This window comes from Antedon bifida, chromosome 7 (genome assembly GCF_963402885.1).
Source record: "Antedon bifida chromosome 7, ecAntBifi1.1, whole genome shotgun sequence".
Taxonomy (NCBI): Eukaryota; Metazoa; Echinodermata; class Crinoidea; order Comatulida; family Antedonidae; genus Antedon; species Antedon bifida.
This window is the reverse complement of record NC_136232.1, coordinates 17,427,270-17,449,873: the sequence shown is the minus strand read 5'-3', so window position 1 is coordinate 17,449,873 and position 22,604 is coordinate 17,427,270. Positions and strand designations below refer to the sequence as shown.

General features: G+C 34.3%; 1 protein-coding gene across 3 annotated transcripts in view; it reads left to right on the top strand.

Moving 5' to 3' along the window:
• Window positions 1-389: 389 nt before the first annotated feature.
• Window positions 390-22,604, top strand: part of LOC144848633 (small ribosomal subunit protein mS31-like) — a 39,510-nt gene continuing 17,295 nt past the window's right edge. For 2 of the 3 annotated variants that reach the window (XM_078705455.1, XM_078705453.1), the window contains exon 1: window positions 392-577. In XM_078705455.1, the coding sequence (XP_078561581.1) occupies window positions 516-577 (62 nt within the window). In that variant the 5' untranslated portion in view covers window positions 392-515. Of the gene's footprint in view, window positions 578-22,604 lie in introns of all 3 variants that reach the window. The other variant, XM_078705454.1, reaches the window with a different exon arrangement.

Below are 22,604 nucleotides of genomic sequence, written 5' to 3'. Positions count from 1 at the left end.
AACTCGATGTGCCGCGCAAGTTTGAGCAAGTTCGACTAGGCTTCATGCAGCAGTCAAATGTTTTCATTTGACCCGATGTCAAGGGTCATATTTGTTGAGACGTGAAAAGGCCGAAAGGTAAATGCACTGAACGATGAAAGCACCGAACGTAATGGTAAAATGGCCAAATAGAAAAGCACCGAACGATTAGATGAAATGATGAAATAGCCGTATAAAATGATGAAAGTGCCGTATGAAATGGTAAAAGAGTCATATGAAATGGTAAATGTGCCGAACGTAATGGTAAAAGTGCCGTATAAATGGTGAAAGTGCAGAATGGTAAAAGAGCCGATGAAGGCAGTAACGGCGCTCCATACTATGATGTGTGTGTAAAATTGGGATAGGAGCTGTGTGTCGGGAGATCACACACGAGGTACGACGGTATCGACGAGGTAGATATCATCTACTACTGGGCGTGCCATGCGATGCTGCGTAGAAGCAAATAAAAGATAGTTTGGTAGAAGAAAAGAAGCATCATGATGGATAAAATGTCACGAACAAGATTTCTAGGTTGCTATTTACATTGTTACACTATAAGGTATAGAGAATAATACTTACTTGATAAGAATTATATATCATTATCTAGCCTATCTACTACTAGCCTAGGGCTAGCCTAGGCTAGGCCTAGGTAGGCCTAGCTACTAGGCTAGGCCCTAGACTAGGCCTAGGCCTAGGCCTACACTATAATACTGGTGTCAGATGAAATCGGTCGCGCTGTCGTGTTTTATTTTGGCCGCGTTAATTTGTATATGATGGCGCATTAGATACATTTTTAATGAAAACGCTCATTATGTTTTAATTAATTTTGAATATTTGAATTTCTAATAGTAGGCCTACTATTTGACATTTTTTTTAACCTTGATCGTTATTTTTTAAGTGCAGTAAATAATTATCTCATTATTTATAAATAGTTTGTGTTTTCATCTGTCGATCGTTGAGTTGCGTTGAGTTGACGTATTCAATGATTTGACAGGAAAAGGGAGTAAAAAACCAATGTTGGAAATCGTTAAAATCTGAAATTGTTAAAGTTGAAACCAGTTCAACTTTAACTGACCAATCAAATCGTCCACAAATTACATCATTGCAGTTTATAAAAAAATAGGTACGCGCTGACAATTCTTGAATTTTTACAACACGACGATGTTTTTCACCTTTTTTGTACACTTTTAAGGTCTGATATTTCAAAAGTAAAGTAATTATAGATTGTTTCAATCGATTTCTGAGCACATAAAAATTCCGCCCAGAAGAATGTAATTATTTTGGGTTATGCACTTTTTAGGCACTGGTCCTGATGCGCCACTGGTTATATTCAAGCAAGATCTATTCTTTTTACAGTACAGAAAGAAAGTACTGCTTTGTATCTCATTGTTCTCGGAAAGTATCCTACAATGTACAAAGTATTGTTTGTAGCAGCCTACGATGTATTGTTTATGATAATTATCTACGCGTCGATCGTATAGGGTGGTTCGTAGGGTTAGTAATTTGTAAACACCAATGTCATTACCTTTAGAAGCATGAACAATGGAAACAAACAATGTATTGTTGGCTAATTAAAATCCTAGAAGACGTCAATTTTTGTAGCCGCCCTACACATCGGTCGTCCTAATTTGGCAGAACATCCGCCAACGAGACGACATCGGGCCCGAGGCCCTCAGCTCACGCAGAGAGAGTTTCGGCGGCCTACACTATATAAATGATTTAATCCTACCTTGGGTTAGCGAATTATAAAAACAACGACACTTAGGCTAGGACACCAACAAAATACTGTATAATATGCAAAATAAATATATATTCCATGTTAAGATTTAACATTGGCCTTTGTAAATTATTATTACGACAAAAGGCCCGACCAGAATTTGGAGGGGAAAAACATGCGAGTCGTGGGAACAGTTTAGAGCTGTATTACGTTTCATGTGACGCAAAATCCAGGTACACTGTTTGTAGCCACCTCTTGTCGCGTACCGAGTTAAAAAAACATGCGAGAGGTTTGCGGCTGGTGGTAAAAGAGAGAGTATCGCGTTTCATGACATGTGACCAAAAAAACTAGGTCTGTATTAATTCCGGTCTTCTGCCAGCAGTCTTTTTGAGCGACCGACTGAACGTTCTGATAGTATATGTAGAATGAGTTTGTTACGATCTTTTTGTTGGCATCGTTTCTGGATCGACTGGACGTTCGCTATATTATTTTTATTAGTTGGCCTAGTTCATTGTGTTGGATCAGGTCTCTACGTTTACATTGTGGGAAATTTATATTCGCCGTTGAGAGTAAACACGCACGAAGGAAACCTCCTTTGTATCTGCCGCGCCCGCTCTGGATAACTTCTGTGTACGGCGGTACAATTGTTTTATACTGTACTTCCTTCTTTAAAACGGAGGTGATTTTCCACGAGGTTTGTGTGCGTGCGTCACACTGTGTTTGGTGTCCTTTTGTGTGATTGGGTAAGGCAGCATGCAATAAATGGCCGAACTTCCAATCACAACGAGTGTAGAATGTTTAGGGGCTTTGTACGCTTGAATGAACCGGACTGTGGCGGCGGTGACGTGTGGAAACTCTCCTTGTTGGTGAGCCTTCTGATTAAATTACAACAGTGTTTGAAATATAAGGAAAACACTTTTGAACAATTTGAAACAACTCGCACAAGCAGACAATAGCGCGACCTATTCTATTCCTTTAGTCGCAACCAGAAAAATGATCAAATACCCCTTAATTTGCAGCCCTGAACTTAACGCAACTTAACGTTGACAGGAAAACAGGCTTTAATGAATTGTAATGTGTTCTTTTAGAAAATCGTTTTAAAAATGTTTTTTTGTTTTATTGAATATTGTGCAAGTTTTTGAAAAGATTGGCATGCCACTGTTTAAAATTTTGAAAATAATAAATAATAATGTAATAGTTAAACAAGTAGACGCGCCTATTGCATATTTTTTAATCACAGTTAATTACGAAACTCGTTCTATACCTGCAAGTGGATACCAGCTTAGGAGGTTTATGCAATAAAGGAAGATGATGCATAGATGATAATGATTTTTGCATTCGATATCCGCCACTCTGATGTGAGCTGGTTTTAGGAAATAATAAAATATATAGATAATCTCTCTCTCTCGTCATTCTACTCATATCTGAGTACTCGTGACCATTTTGATGAGGTGTCTCCATTCTTGCCGATGTTGAGCTTTATTGTAGCAACTGATTATTGGTCGGTTTGTAGCACCACTTATACCATCAATCCATCTGAGTCTCTGTCTTCCTCTTTTTCGTTTCCCCTCAACTTTCCCAAACATAATCATTTTCTCCATACTATCTCCATCCCGTCTGGCAATATGTCCAAAGTATTGTAGTTTTTGTTTGATAATAGATTCGATTAATGTGCCTTTCTTGCCTATTTCGTGCCTTACATACACTTTCATTAGTTCTTCTGGCAGTCCATGGAATACCTAGAAGCTTTCTCCAGCACCACATCTCAAAAGCTTCAATTCGTTTTTGATCTGCAGCATTAATTACCCATGTTTCACATGCGTATAATTGGAAAAACTAGAGCTCCAATTAATCTAATTTTTGTTGCCTTGCTGATGCTTCTGTCTTTCCGTATCTTGTTCATTAAACACATTGATGATTTTGCCATTGCCAGACGACGTTTGATCTCAATGGAACATCCACCATGGTTTGAAAACATCGAACCAAGGAAATTAAAAGTGGTTGACAACTTCAATTACTGGGTTTCCTGCATGAATGACCTTCCATTTCCTGTGCATTATCTGTTAATAATGTAGTATCATCAGCATACCTTATATTATTTATAGTTCTGCCACCAATAGATAATCCACTATTGCAGTTTTCTAGAGCCAATCTCATAATATATTCTGCATAGACATTAAACAAGTGCAGAGACAGTATGCAACCTTGTCTCACCCCTTGTTTTATTTTAAACCAAGTACTGTCTCCGCATGCAGTCCTCACAGCAGCTTTCTGGTTATCAATGACCTGAGGAGTTCTACTACATGCCTTGGAAAGCCCATTGCTATTAAAATATTCCAGAGTCTTTGATGCTGGACCGTATCAAAAGCTTTTGAATAGTCAATAAAGCACATATATAGCGGACGGTTAAATTCAATAGCTCTTTCCATTATATTTCTAATATTTGATATTTGGTCTCTTGTACCTCTTTCTTCCACAAAACCTGCTTGAATTTCACGACGAATGTATTGTTTAGTCCTCTCAACAATTATGTACAGCATAATCTTACTCGCGTGTGATATCAGATAGTCCTATTGTTTTTGCATTCTCTTGTATCTCCTTTCTTGGGGAGCGGTATAAATATTGATCTTGCCCAATCAGTCAGCCAGCTCTTATCGGTCCATATTAAGTTACATTGTAGATTATGCATTAAAGTGATACCTTCATCCCCTGTCTCCTTAAGAAGCTCAGCTGGAATATCATCATGTCCAGGTGTTTTCCCATCCTTAATTTTCTTTATTGCAAATTCCACTTCTGATCTTAGTATATTTGGTTCATGTTGATCTATCTCAATTGCTTTTGTAACTTGATCTGCATCTTTACTATCATACAACCTTTGACAATATTCTTTCCACCTATCCTTGATTTGGTGACTCTCGGTTAGAATCGCACCGTCCCCATCTTTAATAACATTTAATTTTACAGCCCTCTTGCCAGTAATTTCTTTTACAGCTTTAAAGAAGTCTCTAGAATGATTGTTAACGAAATGAGTTTCAACCTTCCTGCATTTTCTTTCAAGGAAGGTCTGTTTATCTTGTCTAGTAACACGTTGGATACTTCTACTAAGATGTTTATATTGACTGCGGTCTCTCTCATTGTGTAAACCATTTGCTGCCTCTCATCTGTCAACTCCCACAATTCATTCGGTTTCCATTTTTTTTCCTTTTTAAGTATTACCTTAAAAGAGTTTCTGACTTCAGCTCGATATTGGTCATTTATTTGTTTAACATCATATCTGTGTGGTGTGGTAGAGCGTCTTGTTTTACTATCTTTAGTTTGCAACGGATTTCAGCAGTTAAAAGTTGGTGATCTGAGCCGCAGTCCGCTCCTGGGTACGTTTTTGCCACTTTGACACTTAATCTCCACCGATGTCTAATCAAAATGTAATCTATTTGATTTCGGTATTTTCCATCTGGTGATACCCAAGTATATAGTCGTCGTGAATGCTGTTGAAATAATGTTTTGTTAAAACCAGGTCATTCTCAATGCAGAAATCCATCAGTTTTTCACCTCTCTCGTTAGCATGGCCAAGCCCAAACCTTCCCATTGCATGATTCTTCTCCAGGTTACTTCCAACTTTGGCATTAAAATCACCCATAATAATAACAATGTCTCTCTTTGGGGTTTTATTAATAGTTTCTTGGAGTTCTTGGTAAAAGTAATTAATTATCTCCTCATCTACTGAAGAGGTTGGCGCATACACTTGAATAATTGAGATATTGACTGGTTTTGCTATAGATGATATGCCTTTATAAATCAATCTACCAGCCCTATAATAGGACTATGATGTACAATGATAGATGTGAGTATAATAATGTATGGATAATATTAATAAAGGTGGACACGATTCTCAAAGAGGTAATCTGCACTGATATTTAAACGTCTATTTCGTGCCTAGCTTACCTGGATAAACCAACAATAGCCCCTTCTCCTCGAAGAGCGAGATATAACTCGAAAAGTAGAAGTTTTCATTGAATCCCCCTCTCCACAAATGGTATAGTCCATGAACTATGCCCTCAAGTGGGAGCCTGCCCACAAACCACCATCATCATTTCTTTTCGAGACATGAAAGAGTTAACATGTCTTCAAAGAGCTTGCACAGTTTATTTAGATTTACGAACGGCGTATGAATGTGATACACTGAGTTGCACTTACTTAATTATCTACATTAAATGATTAATATAAATGAAGAAATAAAAGATATTCAAATTAAAATCTATAGTATCGCCGACGTTGTAATAGGTAAATTATATATAAATCATACTGTCAAATTATAGAAACAGTGCTCATATTCGGAACATGATCTCATAATCGAATTGGAGAATTTGCGCGCGTTTTTGATGAAAGTTCAAAATGTTGTTAAAATTATGCCTTTTTTTAAACGGCCATAGTTTCTAAACTAAACAGTGAAAGTTATTTTTATTACATATTCTGGAAGGTAATGAGTTGTAGATATCGAATCATGCATCAATATGGCTAACCGGACATTGTGACATCATCGTATGGCCACTCGAATGCAATCCATGAGTTCAACTGTAGATTTTTAAGATAATGTTTCAGTTTAGTATTTATTTATGTTGTAGTGTGGTGAGTTCTTGCAGCAAGCAAGAAGAATTTCAACTGTCACATGTTTGGCCTTTGACAATAAAGTTTTCTTGTATCTTGTATCTTGTAATCGCGTCTAGCATAGCTCATTGGATCGTTTCACAAAAATACGTGCAGGAGGCCTATAGACGTTTCAAACGTATGGGTATTAGTAGGTATCCCAATGAAAAAATTCAGATTGATTTTTTTACTTTTTCTTTCAGTTAACAGAGACCATAAGATATCTCGAAACACAGACCCCCACTAAAACTTCTCAATAGTTGGTGGTCTCTGTTTTTGAGATTTCATGAAAACCTCAGACTTTCTCAGACGAATCTTATGTATAAACATTTTTTTTATGTACTTCAGCAAAGGTTTCTGATTTTAAGAAATCTTGAAAAGCGAGACCACCTTATAGAATAAAGCATTGAAATGTTTAGTATGGGTATAGTAAGATTGTCTCTGTTTTCAAGAAACCTCGAAAACACAGACCCCCATTAAAATTTCTCAATATTGTGGTCTCTATTTTCGAGAAATCTTTAAAAATACAGAGGCAATTTACTAGAAATTGTCAATATTGTTTTAAGCTAGCTCTGTCTACACTATCAAACTGTATGTGACAAAAAAATGTGATGTGCCCAAATATGGTAGTGATATGCTTAATTAAGGTAGTGGTACGGCAACATCATGTCCATATATGGGCACATCACATTTGTTGTCACATGTCACGTTTGATAGTGTAGACAGAACTTAATAGAGGGGTCGCTATTGTCAGGACTTCTTGAAAACGAAGATCCTCACTAATTCATTATTGATCACTATTCATACTGGGTCTCTGTTGTGCGGTTTTCGAAATTGGAGACTGCCTCTAAAAGTTTACAATATGAAGTTTTAAAATTTTTGGTGTTTTGTCGTAAAACACAGTAGGGGTTTTGAGAGTCCTTGAAAACAGGGGGACCAACCTAACACAATTATTGAAAACTTTTACGGCCATACTGCGTTCAAACACCGGTTCTCTCGTCAGATTACCGAAGTTAAGCAACGTTTGGCCCGGTCGCGTTCTGGATGGGAGACCGTCTAGAAATAGCGACGGGTGCTGTATATACCGGAGAGTGATGGTAATGATAATATCGGACTAGCATGTGATAGGCATGGATTCGACGTTATCTGTACCATACTAATTGCATCATTAGGCAAGATGATTTACTCTCATTTGATGGATCACCCTCATTAAATATGATCTCTACTCAAAAATCTTCTCAATTTTGTATTCTATACAGGGTCTCTGGTTTTGGGTTTTTGAAAATAGAGACCCCTCCCCCACCAAAAGTTCACAATATTATGTTCAAGAGGGTAGTGTTTCTCTGTTTCTGTGAAATTATGAAAACAGAGATTCCTACTAAAAATTACCCAGACATGGGTTTTCCGCCGGGGTCAAATGTCCAGAGGGAAACCAGTCTAGAACCTACAGTAGGATAAGTCTCTGTTACAATGAAACTAATTGTAATTGGTGATTTGAATTGTGATATTAACGCAAGCACTCCTTCATGTTACACAAATAGATTAAATGAGATAACTACAAATCACCATTTAAAAATGATAATTACTTAATCTACACGAATTACAAGCAGTACATCCACTTTGATAGATCACATATATGTCTCTAATACAGAAAAAGTAAGAAATGCTGGTGTATTACATATAGTCCGGTGGCAAGAGGTGGGAATCACCACCCGAAAAGGGACAAATTGCTATCCAACTTTTCTAGACTAGAATTTTCCGTAGATTACGAATATGGAAGGTAATCGATCAGGATAGGAAGCGTTTTCGAGATATAAGGGGTCAAAGTTCAAAATTGACAAATTACAACAATTTATTATGTATATGTATTATAACAAATTTATTGAAGCACAATTTGGTCTTTTATTACATTTTTATTATTATAAGTGTCTATTCAATCACCTTATGAAAAAAAAATCCTTTGTGATTAGGGGTCAAATGTCAATATTGACCAATCATAGAACGTACCTATAAAACCAAATAAAAACTAATATTTAATAAAAATTGGATGTTTTCTCATCCTGTTAATCAATCATACGCAATGTAAAAGAGCGAATACATCATTTCATCAGTTGACATAAGGTCAATTTCATCAGTTGACATAAGGTCAAAGGTCAACATTTTAATACGCGTATTAGTTAACAAATAAATGCAAAGTTGTCCAAACTATGATATTGATGGTTTTACAAGTAATCAAATTATTTGATTAGTAAAGTTATGTTATTTCATTATAATTTTGATTAATATAATTATAATACTGTATTTAATCAAATCAGACTTCGATCAGGATAGGAAGCGAATAGGAAGTTCAAAATTGACCAATTATAACAATGTATTATATACATGTATTATAACCAATTTATTAAAGTTCAATTTGGTCTTTTAATACATTTGTATGGTTATAGGTATTGTATGGTGTTATTCAGTCGCCTTATAAAACAAATACTTTGCAATTAAAGGTCAAATGTCAATATTGACCAATCACACAATTTGCATTTAAAACCAAATAAAAACTAACATTTAAGACAAAATGTTATGTTTTATCATTCTGTTAAGACATCTATCAATCTTACACAATCAAAAGAGCACATTTATCATTACACAAGTTGACATAGGTCAAAGGTCAACTTTTGAACAAATGATATACTAAATAATGCAAAGTTATTCAAACTATGAGATCGATGTAATCATGTTATATTTATCAGTGAAGTTATGGTATTTTTATATTTTTTCTAGTGCGCATTATTTTAAATGTATTAAATATAATACTGCAAAATAAATAATAAAATTAATATTATGACGATTAAAATGTTATGATGTTAAAATGTTGCGCTGACCTTCAATGATTTGCCACTATACAGTTGCATTTATTAGGGCTACAATATTCGTTTTTGGAAAATAAACTACTATTCATCAGAACCAGAGAATACCAATTCGTACAGGATAGGGCATAGGCAGATCCAGGTGGCCAAACTCAATCCACAACTCACTACACAGACAGACCACAATTTTTATATAGCCACAGATAGTTTGGCCCATACAGGAAAGAGTTTCCTGTACACAAAGGATTCTAAAATAACCCATATGGATTTGTCCGAATGAACCCTCTAAGGACCCTTTTGGGATCTCTATGTGGTGTGCTACATAAGGCCCTGTATTAGAAATTAATATGGGGTAAATAGTTCATAGATGAACTATGGAATAAAACTAAATGTGCACCCTCAATCTTTAAATAACATTTATGGATTTGCCCAAATGAACCCAAGGGCCGATCCTTCATGGACCTTTCGGGGTTCTCTATGTGGGTCTACAAGAGACCCTATATTGGAAATAATGTATGTGGGGTGAAAATGTGGGTTTATAGAAATATAATAAATATCCCTGTGCACCCTCGATCATCCATAAGGAACATTTATGGATTTGCCCAAATTAACCCAAGGCCGGTCGTTCTCCATGGATGGACATTAGGCCCCATAATGGAAATGTAAGGGGTGACACTGTGAGTTCATATATACAGGCGCGGCCCATATAATAAAGCTGCCTGTGAACTCTCGATCCTTAAGGAACACTTATGGATTTGCCCAAATTAACCCAAGGGCCGGATACCTGATTGAAATTGCTCAAATATTTCTGAAAGACATTGTACTGTATAGTAATAGTATTATTCCCCTTCCACACCTCTTTGAATTAAATCCGCCCTGATAGGCTCTTATGTACAGGATTTCAAAGCAATAACCACACTTGTATTTTTCAAACAGTATAATCTATTAGATTGAATAAAAATATATATTATAAACAATTTGCCGTTAGAAATCTCTATGCCATGTCGTTATTTAGATGAGAAAAACAGGTAAAAGGTTAGAATTACAGAAAAATAGGTGTTTCAACTTTTTGAAAAAAATGTTGCATTATAGCAAGTATAAACATATATATTGTGAACAATTTGACACCAAAATTGGCTCCTTACGACAAATATTTATTAATTTATGTTTTTATAACCTTATTCAATTATGTCAAAGGTTAATAACCACACTTCCGGTCATTTTCAAGCAATATCATCTGTTACACTGAATATCAATGTATATCTTGGGAACAATTTGCTCCTATTTTTAATTCTCTCCGACCTGCCGTTACTTAGATATAGCAAAAAGAGGTCAAAGGTCAAAATTGCTAACAATGGGGTTTCCGGTTAATTTTACAAAGTTTTAGTTTTAGTTTTAGAAAGTTCTGTTAGAGCTAATATAAACATATACATTGTGAACAATTTGACACCAAAATTATCTCACTACGTCCAGAATTTCCAGAGATATAGCATGTTTTTATATTGGTCAATTTTGAACTTTGACCCCTTATATCTCGAAAACGCTTCCATATTCGTAATCTACGGAAAATTCTGGTCTAGAAAAGTTGGATGGCAATTTGTCCCCTTTCGGGTGGTGATATCCCCCCTCCTGCCACCGGACTAATAGTGTAACTGTAAGTGACCATTCTATTATTTATGCTGTAATTGGTAAACAAAAGAAAAGTGTTAATAACCATAGATATAAAACAAATAGAAATTACAAAAACCTTGACGAAACTAATTTCAAACTAGATCTGCTAAATGTAAATTGGATGGAGATCTCAAAACATGATAACATTGATAAGGCCCTTGAAGATTTTGAAAATAAGTTCATAAAAGTGGCTAATAAACATGCACCCCTAAGAAAAAGAAGAGTCAGGCATAAACAAAGCCCTTGGTTAACAAAGGATTTGATAAAAAGTATACAAGAAAGAGACGTATTAAAATGGAAAGCCATAAAGAAGAACAGTGCACACTTTATGGGATGAATATCGAACAAAAAGAAATGTTAGTTAATTCAAAAATTAAACAATGCAAACAGGATTACTTCTCAGATCAACTTAATACTAAAAACCCCAAAAAGATCTTGGAAAACATAAGACTCATTGTTCCTGGAAATGATACGCTTCCAGCCTACCTTATAAATAAATATAGCAAAAGATTCTATTGTGTATCCACTCACCTACTTAATAAATTTATCTCTCTCAACATCAACATTCCCTGCCAAATGGAAAAGTGCTCAAATCTGTTCCATATATAAAGGTGGTGATAAAACTGAAAGAAGCAACTACAGACCTATTTCGGTTCTGCCTGTTCTCTCTAAAATTCTTGAAAGAGTAGTCTTTGACCAAATTTATTCCTGTCTACATTCCTATGATATGATATATGAACATCAGTCAGGTTTTAGACCAGGATGCTCAACCACTTTTGCTCTCCTTAATTTAACTGAAGAGTGGCTTGAATCCATTGATAAAGGAAAGTATATAGGCATTGCAATGATTGATTTAAAAAAAGCATTTGACACCATGAGCTCCTACTTAAAAAACTAAAATCCTTCGATCTCCAAGATAATGTAATAAACTGGATAAAACACTACCTGCTAGATAGAAATCATATTACAAGTGTAAATGGTGTCTCGTCAAGCACATGTAAAAGTACCTGTGGCATTCCACAGGGGTCTATTCTATTCCCATTACTATTCCTACTTTATATTAATGATCTGCCTCAAAATATACAAAATAGTAACGTTTCCATATATGCAGATGATACAGCTATTCATTACTCATCTGACATATTAATGATGTAATTGAAGCTCTACATGTTGACTTAAATAGTATTAAAAACTAGTTCATTAAAAATAAACTTAGTTTAAATGTACAGAAAACTGAATATATGATTATAAGTACTTCACAAAAAACTTCAAAAATTAATGATTTAAATGTAAATATTGATGGTCAAAAGCTAAATCGTGTCAAACATTGTTATCACCTTGGTGTGATTATTGATGATAATCTCTCTTGGAATAAACATACTGACTATGTAAAAGGTAAGGCACTGCAAGGACTTCACTACCTCAAAAAAGCAAATTATATTTTACCAAAAAATACTCAATGTACAATGTACAAATCGTTAATTGCTCCCTATTTTGAATACTGCCATGTTGTCTGGGGACGCTCAAACCAACTACAAAGTCACAAACTTCAAGTTATGCAAAACAGAGCTGCAAAATAATAACTAAGAAAAGTAGAAGTGATTCTAGTAGTGAAGCCTTGCACAGCCTTAATTTTGATAATCTTGAGAAACGTTTGTATATAAATGAAGCCATCACTATGTTCAAAATTACCAATAAACAGATTAGAGTAGAGTAGAGACTTTGTTTTGCTCTGAAATGACTCCGATACAGATTTCTAATAGCCAACATAGGACTGTTTAGTAGATCTCAAAATCACACCTGTATCACTCACCTCCAAAGTATGCAAATTATTAGTACAAGTTACATGAAATATGCAAATTAGAGGGTGAAATTACAGTTTCCTATATATCGAAAACCACTAAGGCTAGAGAGTTGATTTTTTCAATAACTTGTTCAGAATGTACATATTTATATTTACTCTAATGAAACATTTTACGAAAAAATGACTGGAAATACAACAATTGACCCTCGACCCCATTTATCAATGTTTGCATACATAATGCGACTAAAATGTCTGTAGAGACTTTGTTTTGGACTCAAATAACTTGGATACATGTTTCCTATAGTCAGCATAGGACCGCTTTGTAATTCCCAAAATCACGCCTTCGTCATGCACCTCAAAATTATGCTAATTAGTAGTACAAATTACATGAAATATGCAAATAAGGGAGTGAAATTACAGTCTTCCCATATCTCGAAAACGATTAATGCTAGAGAGTTGATTTTTTCACAGCCGTATTCAGAATGTACATATTTCTATTTGCTCCAATGAAACATTTTACAAAAAAATTGAGCGGAAGTATGAAATTTGACCCTCGACACAACTGGTGCTGGTGTTTTTTTTGGCATGGTTGGAATTCTCTTTTTTAGTCGCGTGGACGCGACTCTATAGTTCACTATGTCGGTCTGTCGGTCTGTCTGTTGGTCTTTCTGTCGGTCCGGTATCACTATGCATTGTAGCACGCGACTTAATGGCTGTTGGCCTTGTTCGTATTAGTTTATGTACAGCGCTTAGAGGTTTCACAACATTAGGCGCTATATAAATCCAGGATATTATTATTATTATTTCTCAATATTTGCATATAATGCAACTAAAATGTATGTACAGACTTTGTTTTGGCCTCAAATGACTCGGATACAGGTTTTATATAGCCAGTATAAGTCAAGCACCTCGAAAGTATGCAAATTAGTAGTACAAGCTATATAAAATATGCAGATTACAGTGAATTGCCTTATGTATCTCGAAAACGCTAATGACCGAGAGAGAGATATGGCAACTTTCTTGTACTACTAATTTGCATACTTTCAAGCGAAGTAACAGAGGTGTGATTTTGAGAAATACTAAACAGTTCTATGCTGGCTATAGAAAACCTGTATCTGAGTCATTATCGAAAAAAGAAATTATCGAAAGTATGACATTTGACCCTCGAACCTATTTCTCAATATTTGCATATAATGCAACTAAAATGTCTGTAGAGACTTTGTTTTGGCCTCAAATGACTTGGATACAGGTTTTATATAGCCAGTATAGGACCGTTTAGTAATTCCAAAAGTCAAGCACCTCGAAAGTATGCAAATTATTAGTACAAGTTATATGAAATATGCAAATTACAGCCTTATGTATCTCTTGTACTACTAATTTGCATATTTTCGAGGGAAGTAACAAAGGTGTGATTTTGAGAATTACTAAACAGTTCTATGCTGGCTATAAAAAACCTGTATCTGAGTCATTTGAGGCCAAAACAGTCTGTACAGACATTTTAGTTGCATTATATGAAAATATTGAGAAATAGGGTCGAGGGTCAAATGTCATAATTCAATCAAGACAATTTTTGCGTAAAATGTTTCATTAGAGCGAATATAAATATGTACATTCTGAATCAACTCTGAATTCAAATCAACTCTCTAGCATTATTGGTTTTCGAGATATGGGAAGACTGTAATTTCACCCCTAATTTGCATATTTCATGTAACCTGTACTAATAATTTGCATACTTTCAAGGTGTGTGACAAAGATGTGATTTTGGGAATTACAAAGAGGTCCTATGCTGACGATAGGAAAACTGTATCCGAGTCATTTGAGTCCAAAAAAATTATCTACAGACATTTTAGTCGCATTATGTATGCAAACATTGATAAATACGGTCAAGGGTCAATTGTTGTATTTCCGGTCATTTTTTCGTAAAATATTTCATTAGAGAAAATATAAATATGTACATTCTGAACAACTTTTTGAAAAAAATCAACTCTCTACCTTAGCGGTTTTCGATACATATAGGAACCTGTAATTTCACCCCCTAATTTGCATATTTCATGTAACTTGTACTAATAGTTTGCATACTTTGAAGGTGAGTGATACAGGTGTGATTTTGAGATTTAATAAACATTTCTATGTTGGCTATTAGAATCCTGTATCCGAGTCATTTGAGGGCAAAACAAAGTCTCTACAGACATTTTAGTTTTCATTATATATACTAGATGGTTCTCGAATACATATAATAGTGATTTCAGCGTTAAAAAACTGGCGACTTCAAATGTACATGCAGGACTCGACATGTCGTTTACAGGAACGAATAAATAGACACGGTGATTATGTACTCAACTAAAATTAGCACCCTGGGAATTACTTCCGAAAGAGAAACTTGTCACAAAGTAAGACCAATTGTTTTGTAACAAACTGAATTTGTATTTTGTATGTAACATTATGGTTGATGGATGGGGAAGAGGATGGGTGCAAAGACGAACAATTTTTTAATGTATTCTTTATCCATTTAGTAACGACATATTAATTGTTTTCATGTTTTACAAATAATATACACTAAACACAGTAAAACATTGCGATTTAATACTTTGTTGAAACTGTCACCGTCATAGTCGATTGAAATAGTACAGTACATGTAACGATACATCACTAATACGACGTTTATATTTTTTTAAAATTACATTATTAATTAATACAAACGTTCAGAAGGAACTGTCAGTAATAAAGTAAACACCTCTATTCGGGGAAAATCGTAAATTCGCTTTAATCGTCAATAGATAATTATCTAACTCAACTTAATTAGTAGGCCTAATGGTTTTCAATTGTTTCTGAGAGCCAATTCATACTTAAGTTGGTTCCTAACCATCAAAGTTGTTCTGCGTTTAGGGCATGTGATCCTTCGTACTGTAAGCCTGTCCTCTACTGACTTTACAACGCTACTCATGCCAGTGAGGGGGAGGGTGGTGGTGTGGATGGTGGCTTAACTGCAATAATAAAGTTGATTGTACATAATAGATGACGACTGGAAAGGCTAGCTCATAATCCATTAAAAAAATACCTATATCCAACCTCTGCAGCACAGATTGAAAAAAAATGGATCGAATTTCTGTTATGACTGTACTTGTCTTTACGAGGCCTGAGGGAATAGAAACTTGTGGAACAGAGATTGGAATGTTCCATTTATCGCAGATCAAAACATTTGTTTAAACGTATATTAAATCTATCAAAATAGTACTTTTTAAAGAAAATCGGCCTGTCTTCAACATTATGATGCTGTACTCGAGCTGTTCAACCGGTTTTCAGCCATTAAAAACAATTATCGTAGGAGGAGATAGGAAAATGCGAAGCATCCTCGTATTATTGTCTGTGGGTATTTTTCAAGATGGACATCCATTAGACAGTGTATACCACGATCGTAAAACACCCCTATTTGGGGCAAATCGTTGAACCTAAATTCGTTTTAATTGTCAATAACTAATTATCAAACTCAATTTAATTAGTAAACAGGGTTACATCAGGTGGTTAAAATCAGTATCGAAAGTACGAACCAACTTTATATACCATCGAGTAAACATTCTAGAAATAACGCACAATTTACCGAATTTTGCCCTTACGTAAATTTATATATAGATGCAATATTGAGAAATGGGGTCGAGGGTCAAATGTCATACTTCCGGGCATTTTTTTGTAAAATGTCTCATTACAGCAAATATAAATATATACATTTTAAATATTTTAGTGAAAAAAATCAACACTCTAGCATTAGCGGTTTTTGAAATATGGCAACGCTGTAATTTAACTCCCTAATTTGCATATTTAATATTACTTGTACTACTAATTTGCATACTTTCGAGGTGCGTGACGAAGGTGTGATTTTGGAAATTATAATACAGTTCTATGGTGGGTATTGAAAAACAATATCCAAGTCATTGAGTCCAAAATAAAGTCTCTACAGACATTTTAATCACATATTTATGTAAATATTGAGAAATGGGGTCAAGGGTCAAAATTTGGAACTTCGGACATTTTTATGTAAAATGTCTCATTAGAGCAAATATAAATATATATATTCTGAACCAGACTGTGCAAAAATGAACTCTCTACGATTAGTAGTTTTTAGGATATGGTAACCCTGTAATTTCACCCTAATTTGCATATTTAAAGCTCCCTTCCCTGCAATTTTGGACATTTTTTGGAAAATAATACATATATATCACTTTAAAAACATTAAACCATGTCATTCCTTGTCTTAAATGTACGTTTTATGGTAAATTATGATAAAAAGTGAGAAACAATGCACTACCTAAGTAGCTCGCGGCGATCGACCTCTCGTGGACGGTCTTAGGCCTAGCCTAGCTAGGCTTAGTTTTGCAGGCCTAGCTGGTAAACATCGGTAACGTACGAACATCTTACGCTAGCTATATACATAGCCTGACGTTGTATAGTTGCTGCATTAATTGTCTTTCTATTTTTGCCAGACTCCGTTGATACAAATTGGGGAAAACCCGGTATTTTCGCTGAAAAGTTAGGAGTCTTCCATTTGTTTTGGCCTCACGATCGATCGAAAAGTGGGCGAATTACAGGTGAAAAACAAAAATATCAATCCGCGAGCAATGCATTTTGGGATTTATAGCGGGCCGCTATAATTATTAGAATCGACTTATTTTTCACATTTTTAACCGTTTAAAGACGAAAAAAGTTATCGCAATAGGACCATATAGTATTATTTTTACATTAAATATAGTTTGTGATCTTAAATTAGATCTAAAAAACGTAGGGAAGGGGGCTTTAAGCTAATTTGTAATGTCCCAATCCCTGAACTTTCTCAACTTAACTTTAACGTCTACAATGTTGAGAAGGTGATTAATGGACTTTCATCTAATAAATCTCCAGGTCCTGATTCCGTGCATCCATACATATTGAAATCTGCTTCCGAATTTATTGCTCCACCATTATTTAATTTGTTTAACTTGTCCCTGCGTATGGGGGAAATCCCCGCTAAGTGGAAAATGTCCCATATCACTCCTATATTTAAATCTGGTGATAAAAATGCAATTTGTAATTACAGACCAATATCCCTTACCCCTATTTGTTCGAAACTGCTTGAAAAAATACTGTTTTCAAGTATATCTGCTTATAATTGTCCAATTACTGAAGTCCAGCACGGTTTTTTCCCCTCCCGTTCCTGTGTTACCCAACTTACCAACCTAACTCATTCCTGGGCATCTTCGCTAGATAAAACTAAAGCCCCCAGAATTGATGTTATCTTTCTCGACTACGCCAAAGCGTTTGATAAACTGCCTCACCATATTATTTTAAATAAGCTGGCTAGTCACTTTAATATCAGAGGCAATGTCTGGAAATGGATCAAGTCATTTCTATTGGGACGTTCCCAAAGAGTCTTGTATCAAGGATCCATTAGCCCATCATCCCCAGTTACCTCTGGCATACCACAGGGCAGCGTACTTGGACCCCTTATTTTTAACTTATTTATAAATGACCTTCCCTCATCTATTATTTCTCCATGTGCATTGTTTGCCGATGACATGATAATTTATAGAAATATATTTACTGTTATTTACGATGAAGTTGTTCTTCAGTGCGATCTGATCAGGCTTTCCTCTTGGTGTGATCTAAATGAAATGGAGCTTAACTTAAATAAAACCAAGGTTCTCCACATTACAAGATCAAGGAAAGAGTATAGACCTGTTTATCGTATAAATGACTTGCTTATTAAATCCGTATCTAGTCATTGTCATCTGGGGGTCACGATTAATAGTGAACTTACTTGGGATGACCATGTAAACTTAATTATTTCTCGTTCAAATCGAATGTTGGGTTTTATTACTAGTATTGCAGGAGGATCATCCCCTTCAGCTATTTTCTCACTCTATAAAGCTCTCATTGTCCCCATCCTTGAATATGGTGTCCCAGCGTGGTTGCCTCGAACCAAAAAACTTACAGAACGTATCGAGGCAGTCCAGCGAAGGGCTACTAGGCTTGTCCTTAAACAAACAAGAGGTGAAATGGAATACGAGGAACGTCTCACTAAGCTAAATTGGCCTACACTATCTAATCGAAGAAATTATCTTCTGTTATCCTTTGTTTGTAAATCACTTATTGGAACGGTTGATTGTAGTAGTGTTCGTCAATCTATAGTTGTTAATGGCCGTCACCTTGATACACTTAAGTTCATTCATCACTATGCTCGAACCAATTGTCTTCATCATTCCGCTATTAACATATTCCCTAGGTTGTGGGAAGAATTACCGGAAATGATTAAAAATTCTTTAATTTTAGACAGTTTTCCAACATTTTTAAATTCACTTAAATCACATGTTTTATATTGACTTTGTTGAATCGACTATTATGTATTTTATCCGTTTATTTTATATTGACACTGTTGATTCGTCTATTTGTTTTTTAAATATTTTTATATAGTTTATTTTATATCATTGTTGTTACTTTGGGAGTACGGAACCTGAACTCTTGTTATAGTGATTAGGTTCACTTTTAGGTTCCTGCCTACTCCCTTAGTTTCTGTGTTTTTGTTTGTTTGTAACTGGTTTTTGGCAATAAATAATAATAATAATAATAATTTGCATACCTTCGGGATGAGTGTCAGAGGTGTGATGCTCAAAAAATAATCACCTTATCATATGTAACCATTTAAAAAAAAAAATCTCTGTTTGCAATTTGTTTCACTCAAAATGCTAGATTGACTAGCCTATTTCTTAATGTTAATCTTGGTGTTCACTCTTTTGTACGATTTGGATTTTACAAATTTTAAAATTCTAATTTGTTTAATACTGTAATTTAATATTAATGTAGATGTGTAAATTAAGATTTTCAGTTTTTGGTTAAATCCTTATTAATAATTTAATTAATATCTTTAGTATTAAGTTCCATTGTCATTGTCATTGTCAAGATAAACTCTTGTTGGTAATTGTTTAATTGCTAAATAGTGTATAATGTCTTACGGCCTTGTCGAAAAACACCATTGAGGTGAACAAGTGTTACCGTGATTAAACAAATTTTTTATTAGTTATCCGCTTGGTCCTTGTTATTATTGTATTGGATCAATATTTTTCAATATTTTTTTTCTGTATTATTCTTCTTTCCTTCCTTCCTTTTTGTGAGTTGCGTTTCTCTAAAATGTGTAAACATAACATTTCATAACTTTGACAACATATGGGCATTTACGTGAAGTTGTGCACCTCCTATTTTTGAATGACGTCATAGTTGCGCAACGTGACTTTCTACGGATTAAAAATGGCATGTTTCACAAGAAGTTACGCGCGCATGCGCATTTAAAATTTCAAAATGCGCAAAATTAATTTCTAATCAACTTATTACGCGTTTCTTGTCATTTTGAGCATGTCAAAAATTCCCACGGGCATGCAATTTCTTATGCGCGCTGTGCGCACGTATCGTTAATATTATATTTTTCAAGCCTTTCCTAGTAATTTTGAAAACAATTTAGACCTTTTCCAGTTTAAATAACGCCATACGAACACGTTGAATTAGACAATTCGTGCGCGTTTTTTATGAAAAAGCTTAAAAAATCGTTAAAATAATGTATTTTTTTAAACAGTCATAGTTTCTAAAGTAAACCGTGAACCGTTTATTTTTATTACAAAATCTAGAAGTTGATGAGTTGTAGATATCGGATCATGCATCGGTAAGGCTAAAAAAACATTATGACGTCATCGTATGGCCACACGAATGTAAAATATAGGATTTTTGTCTCTTTCATTATCACATTCAATGGAGCGCATCACGCTTATCTGTATTCCTTTTTCTCCTACATTTATATATTGTCTAGGTCAATCAACTTTCTTTAGCATGAGATAAAAATATTTTAATTTTTATGACGTCATCATTCCTATAAATTTTAATTACGTGGGTCATTAATTTCATCTTTACAGTAAATTTTAATCTGTAATAGCTCGTAAGAATAAAATGTGATAATCATGATTAAAACGTTTTCTGGAAGCTATTGGATTGTAGATACGAAATCATGTGAACTTTTCGCCAATCGGATGTTGTGATCACATGACAAGTTTAATTAAAAAGGTCAAATTTTCATCGTCTGCATCAGAGTTCATCACATTTAAATGTGCGCGCACCTACATTTTACGTATTCAAATTTCTTCTACACATTAATATGTTGTTGCTGAGATAATTTTCTTCAGAAATTGCTATCTTTGTGTTTTATTTTGATGACGTCATCATGTTAAATATTTGAATTAAAGGCAGGTCCCATAATTTAGTTAATATGTCATAATAAATATACAGTAGTACAATGTACACCAGCATAGGCTCTGATGTGAGCAAATTGTTGTTTGCCGCCCTCTGTATCATGTAGAATTAATGTCTCCTTGTATACACAGTATACTGTATAATTATAATACAAGTCGAAAATACAAGACCACCTCTTATTATAGTTTTTAACATAGCAATGACGTATGACGTGCACGTGGCGTCTGTCGTGCGGATAACTAACTCTTCAAAGTGACGAGTTTCATGTCTAGTTGTTATTATTATATCAAGATTTATTGAAGGCAAAGACGCCATTAACATTTTTTTAAGTGTGTTCTAGATGGTCCAGATCCCTATGTATTTTCGTGTGCAGATTATGGGGAAAGTGTAAACATTGTGTTTTATGAATATTTGAATCATGCTGGTTATAAAAACCCATGTTGTCAAATTTCTAAAATTTATCTTTGACCTCTGACCTCAATTTGAATGTTTTGACCCATTGAAAACAAAATGGTCATATCTTTGCAACGCTTAGATTAAATGAAATAATTTTAGTGTCAAATTATTTGGGAGATGCATATTAATATTCGTTCTAATGGAAAAGTTTGTCCAAAAATGGCTGGAAGTATGATTTTTGGCATTTTTGACCTTTGACCTACATATCATATAACTCCGTAACTAACAGTTGGACAAACTTTAAATAGGGCTCAAATTAATCTGAAGGTATATGTTTCTATTCAGTCTAATAAGAACTTTTTCAAGAAAATGACCCAAAATATTTTTATTGACCTTTGACCTGTACTGGTACTACACATTCCTAAAATCTCAAAAACTATTGGCCGTAAAGGGTTTTTTTTTGTGAAATTGTTCGAAAAATTTACATTTATATGTTGTATATAACAACATTTTATAGAAATGTAAAAGAATTCTATTTATGATCACTAACTTTGTAATTTATTAACATCACTAGCATTTGTTATAATATTAAAATGTGTTATATTTACTGATTTTAAGCACTTCACATGAATTTATCAGAATTAAGTGTATTTAATATAAAGTTTTATTTTTTTGATATAAAGAAAATTTAATTATCTATCAAATAAGACCATTTTCAAATTATTATGGCTAAGACTTAATTAAATACAGGCAAAAAAGTGTAATTTTACTTGTATGAACAGCGCCCTCAATCTTCATATTTTCCTTCAAAATGCCACATTTTTATGTGGTTTCTATAACTTAACAGGGTATAACTTTGTTTTTTACAGTAACCAGTAATTTACATACCACATTTATAACATACTAGGTCAGTTTCTCAGAAAAAAATTGAGAAAAATATTCCAATAGCTTGATATTTTTGTTGAGGTTATTATGATACACACCAAAAAATATTTTAATTTTGAGCTAAAAGTCCATCTTTTTGGTTTAATAAAAGCTATCTAGCTATCTTAATACACAAAATTCATATTTTATTGGATAGATATTATTATCTTTCCAATAAAATATGCTGTTTGTGTAAGAATGTCTGTACAAGATTGTTTGTACTGAACTTATCTTGATATCAGTTTAATCTAGCTAAGTCAATTTTTCACAGAATATTCCTTATGGCCAGGAATCGATGTGGTTATGT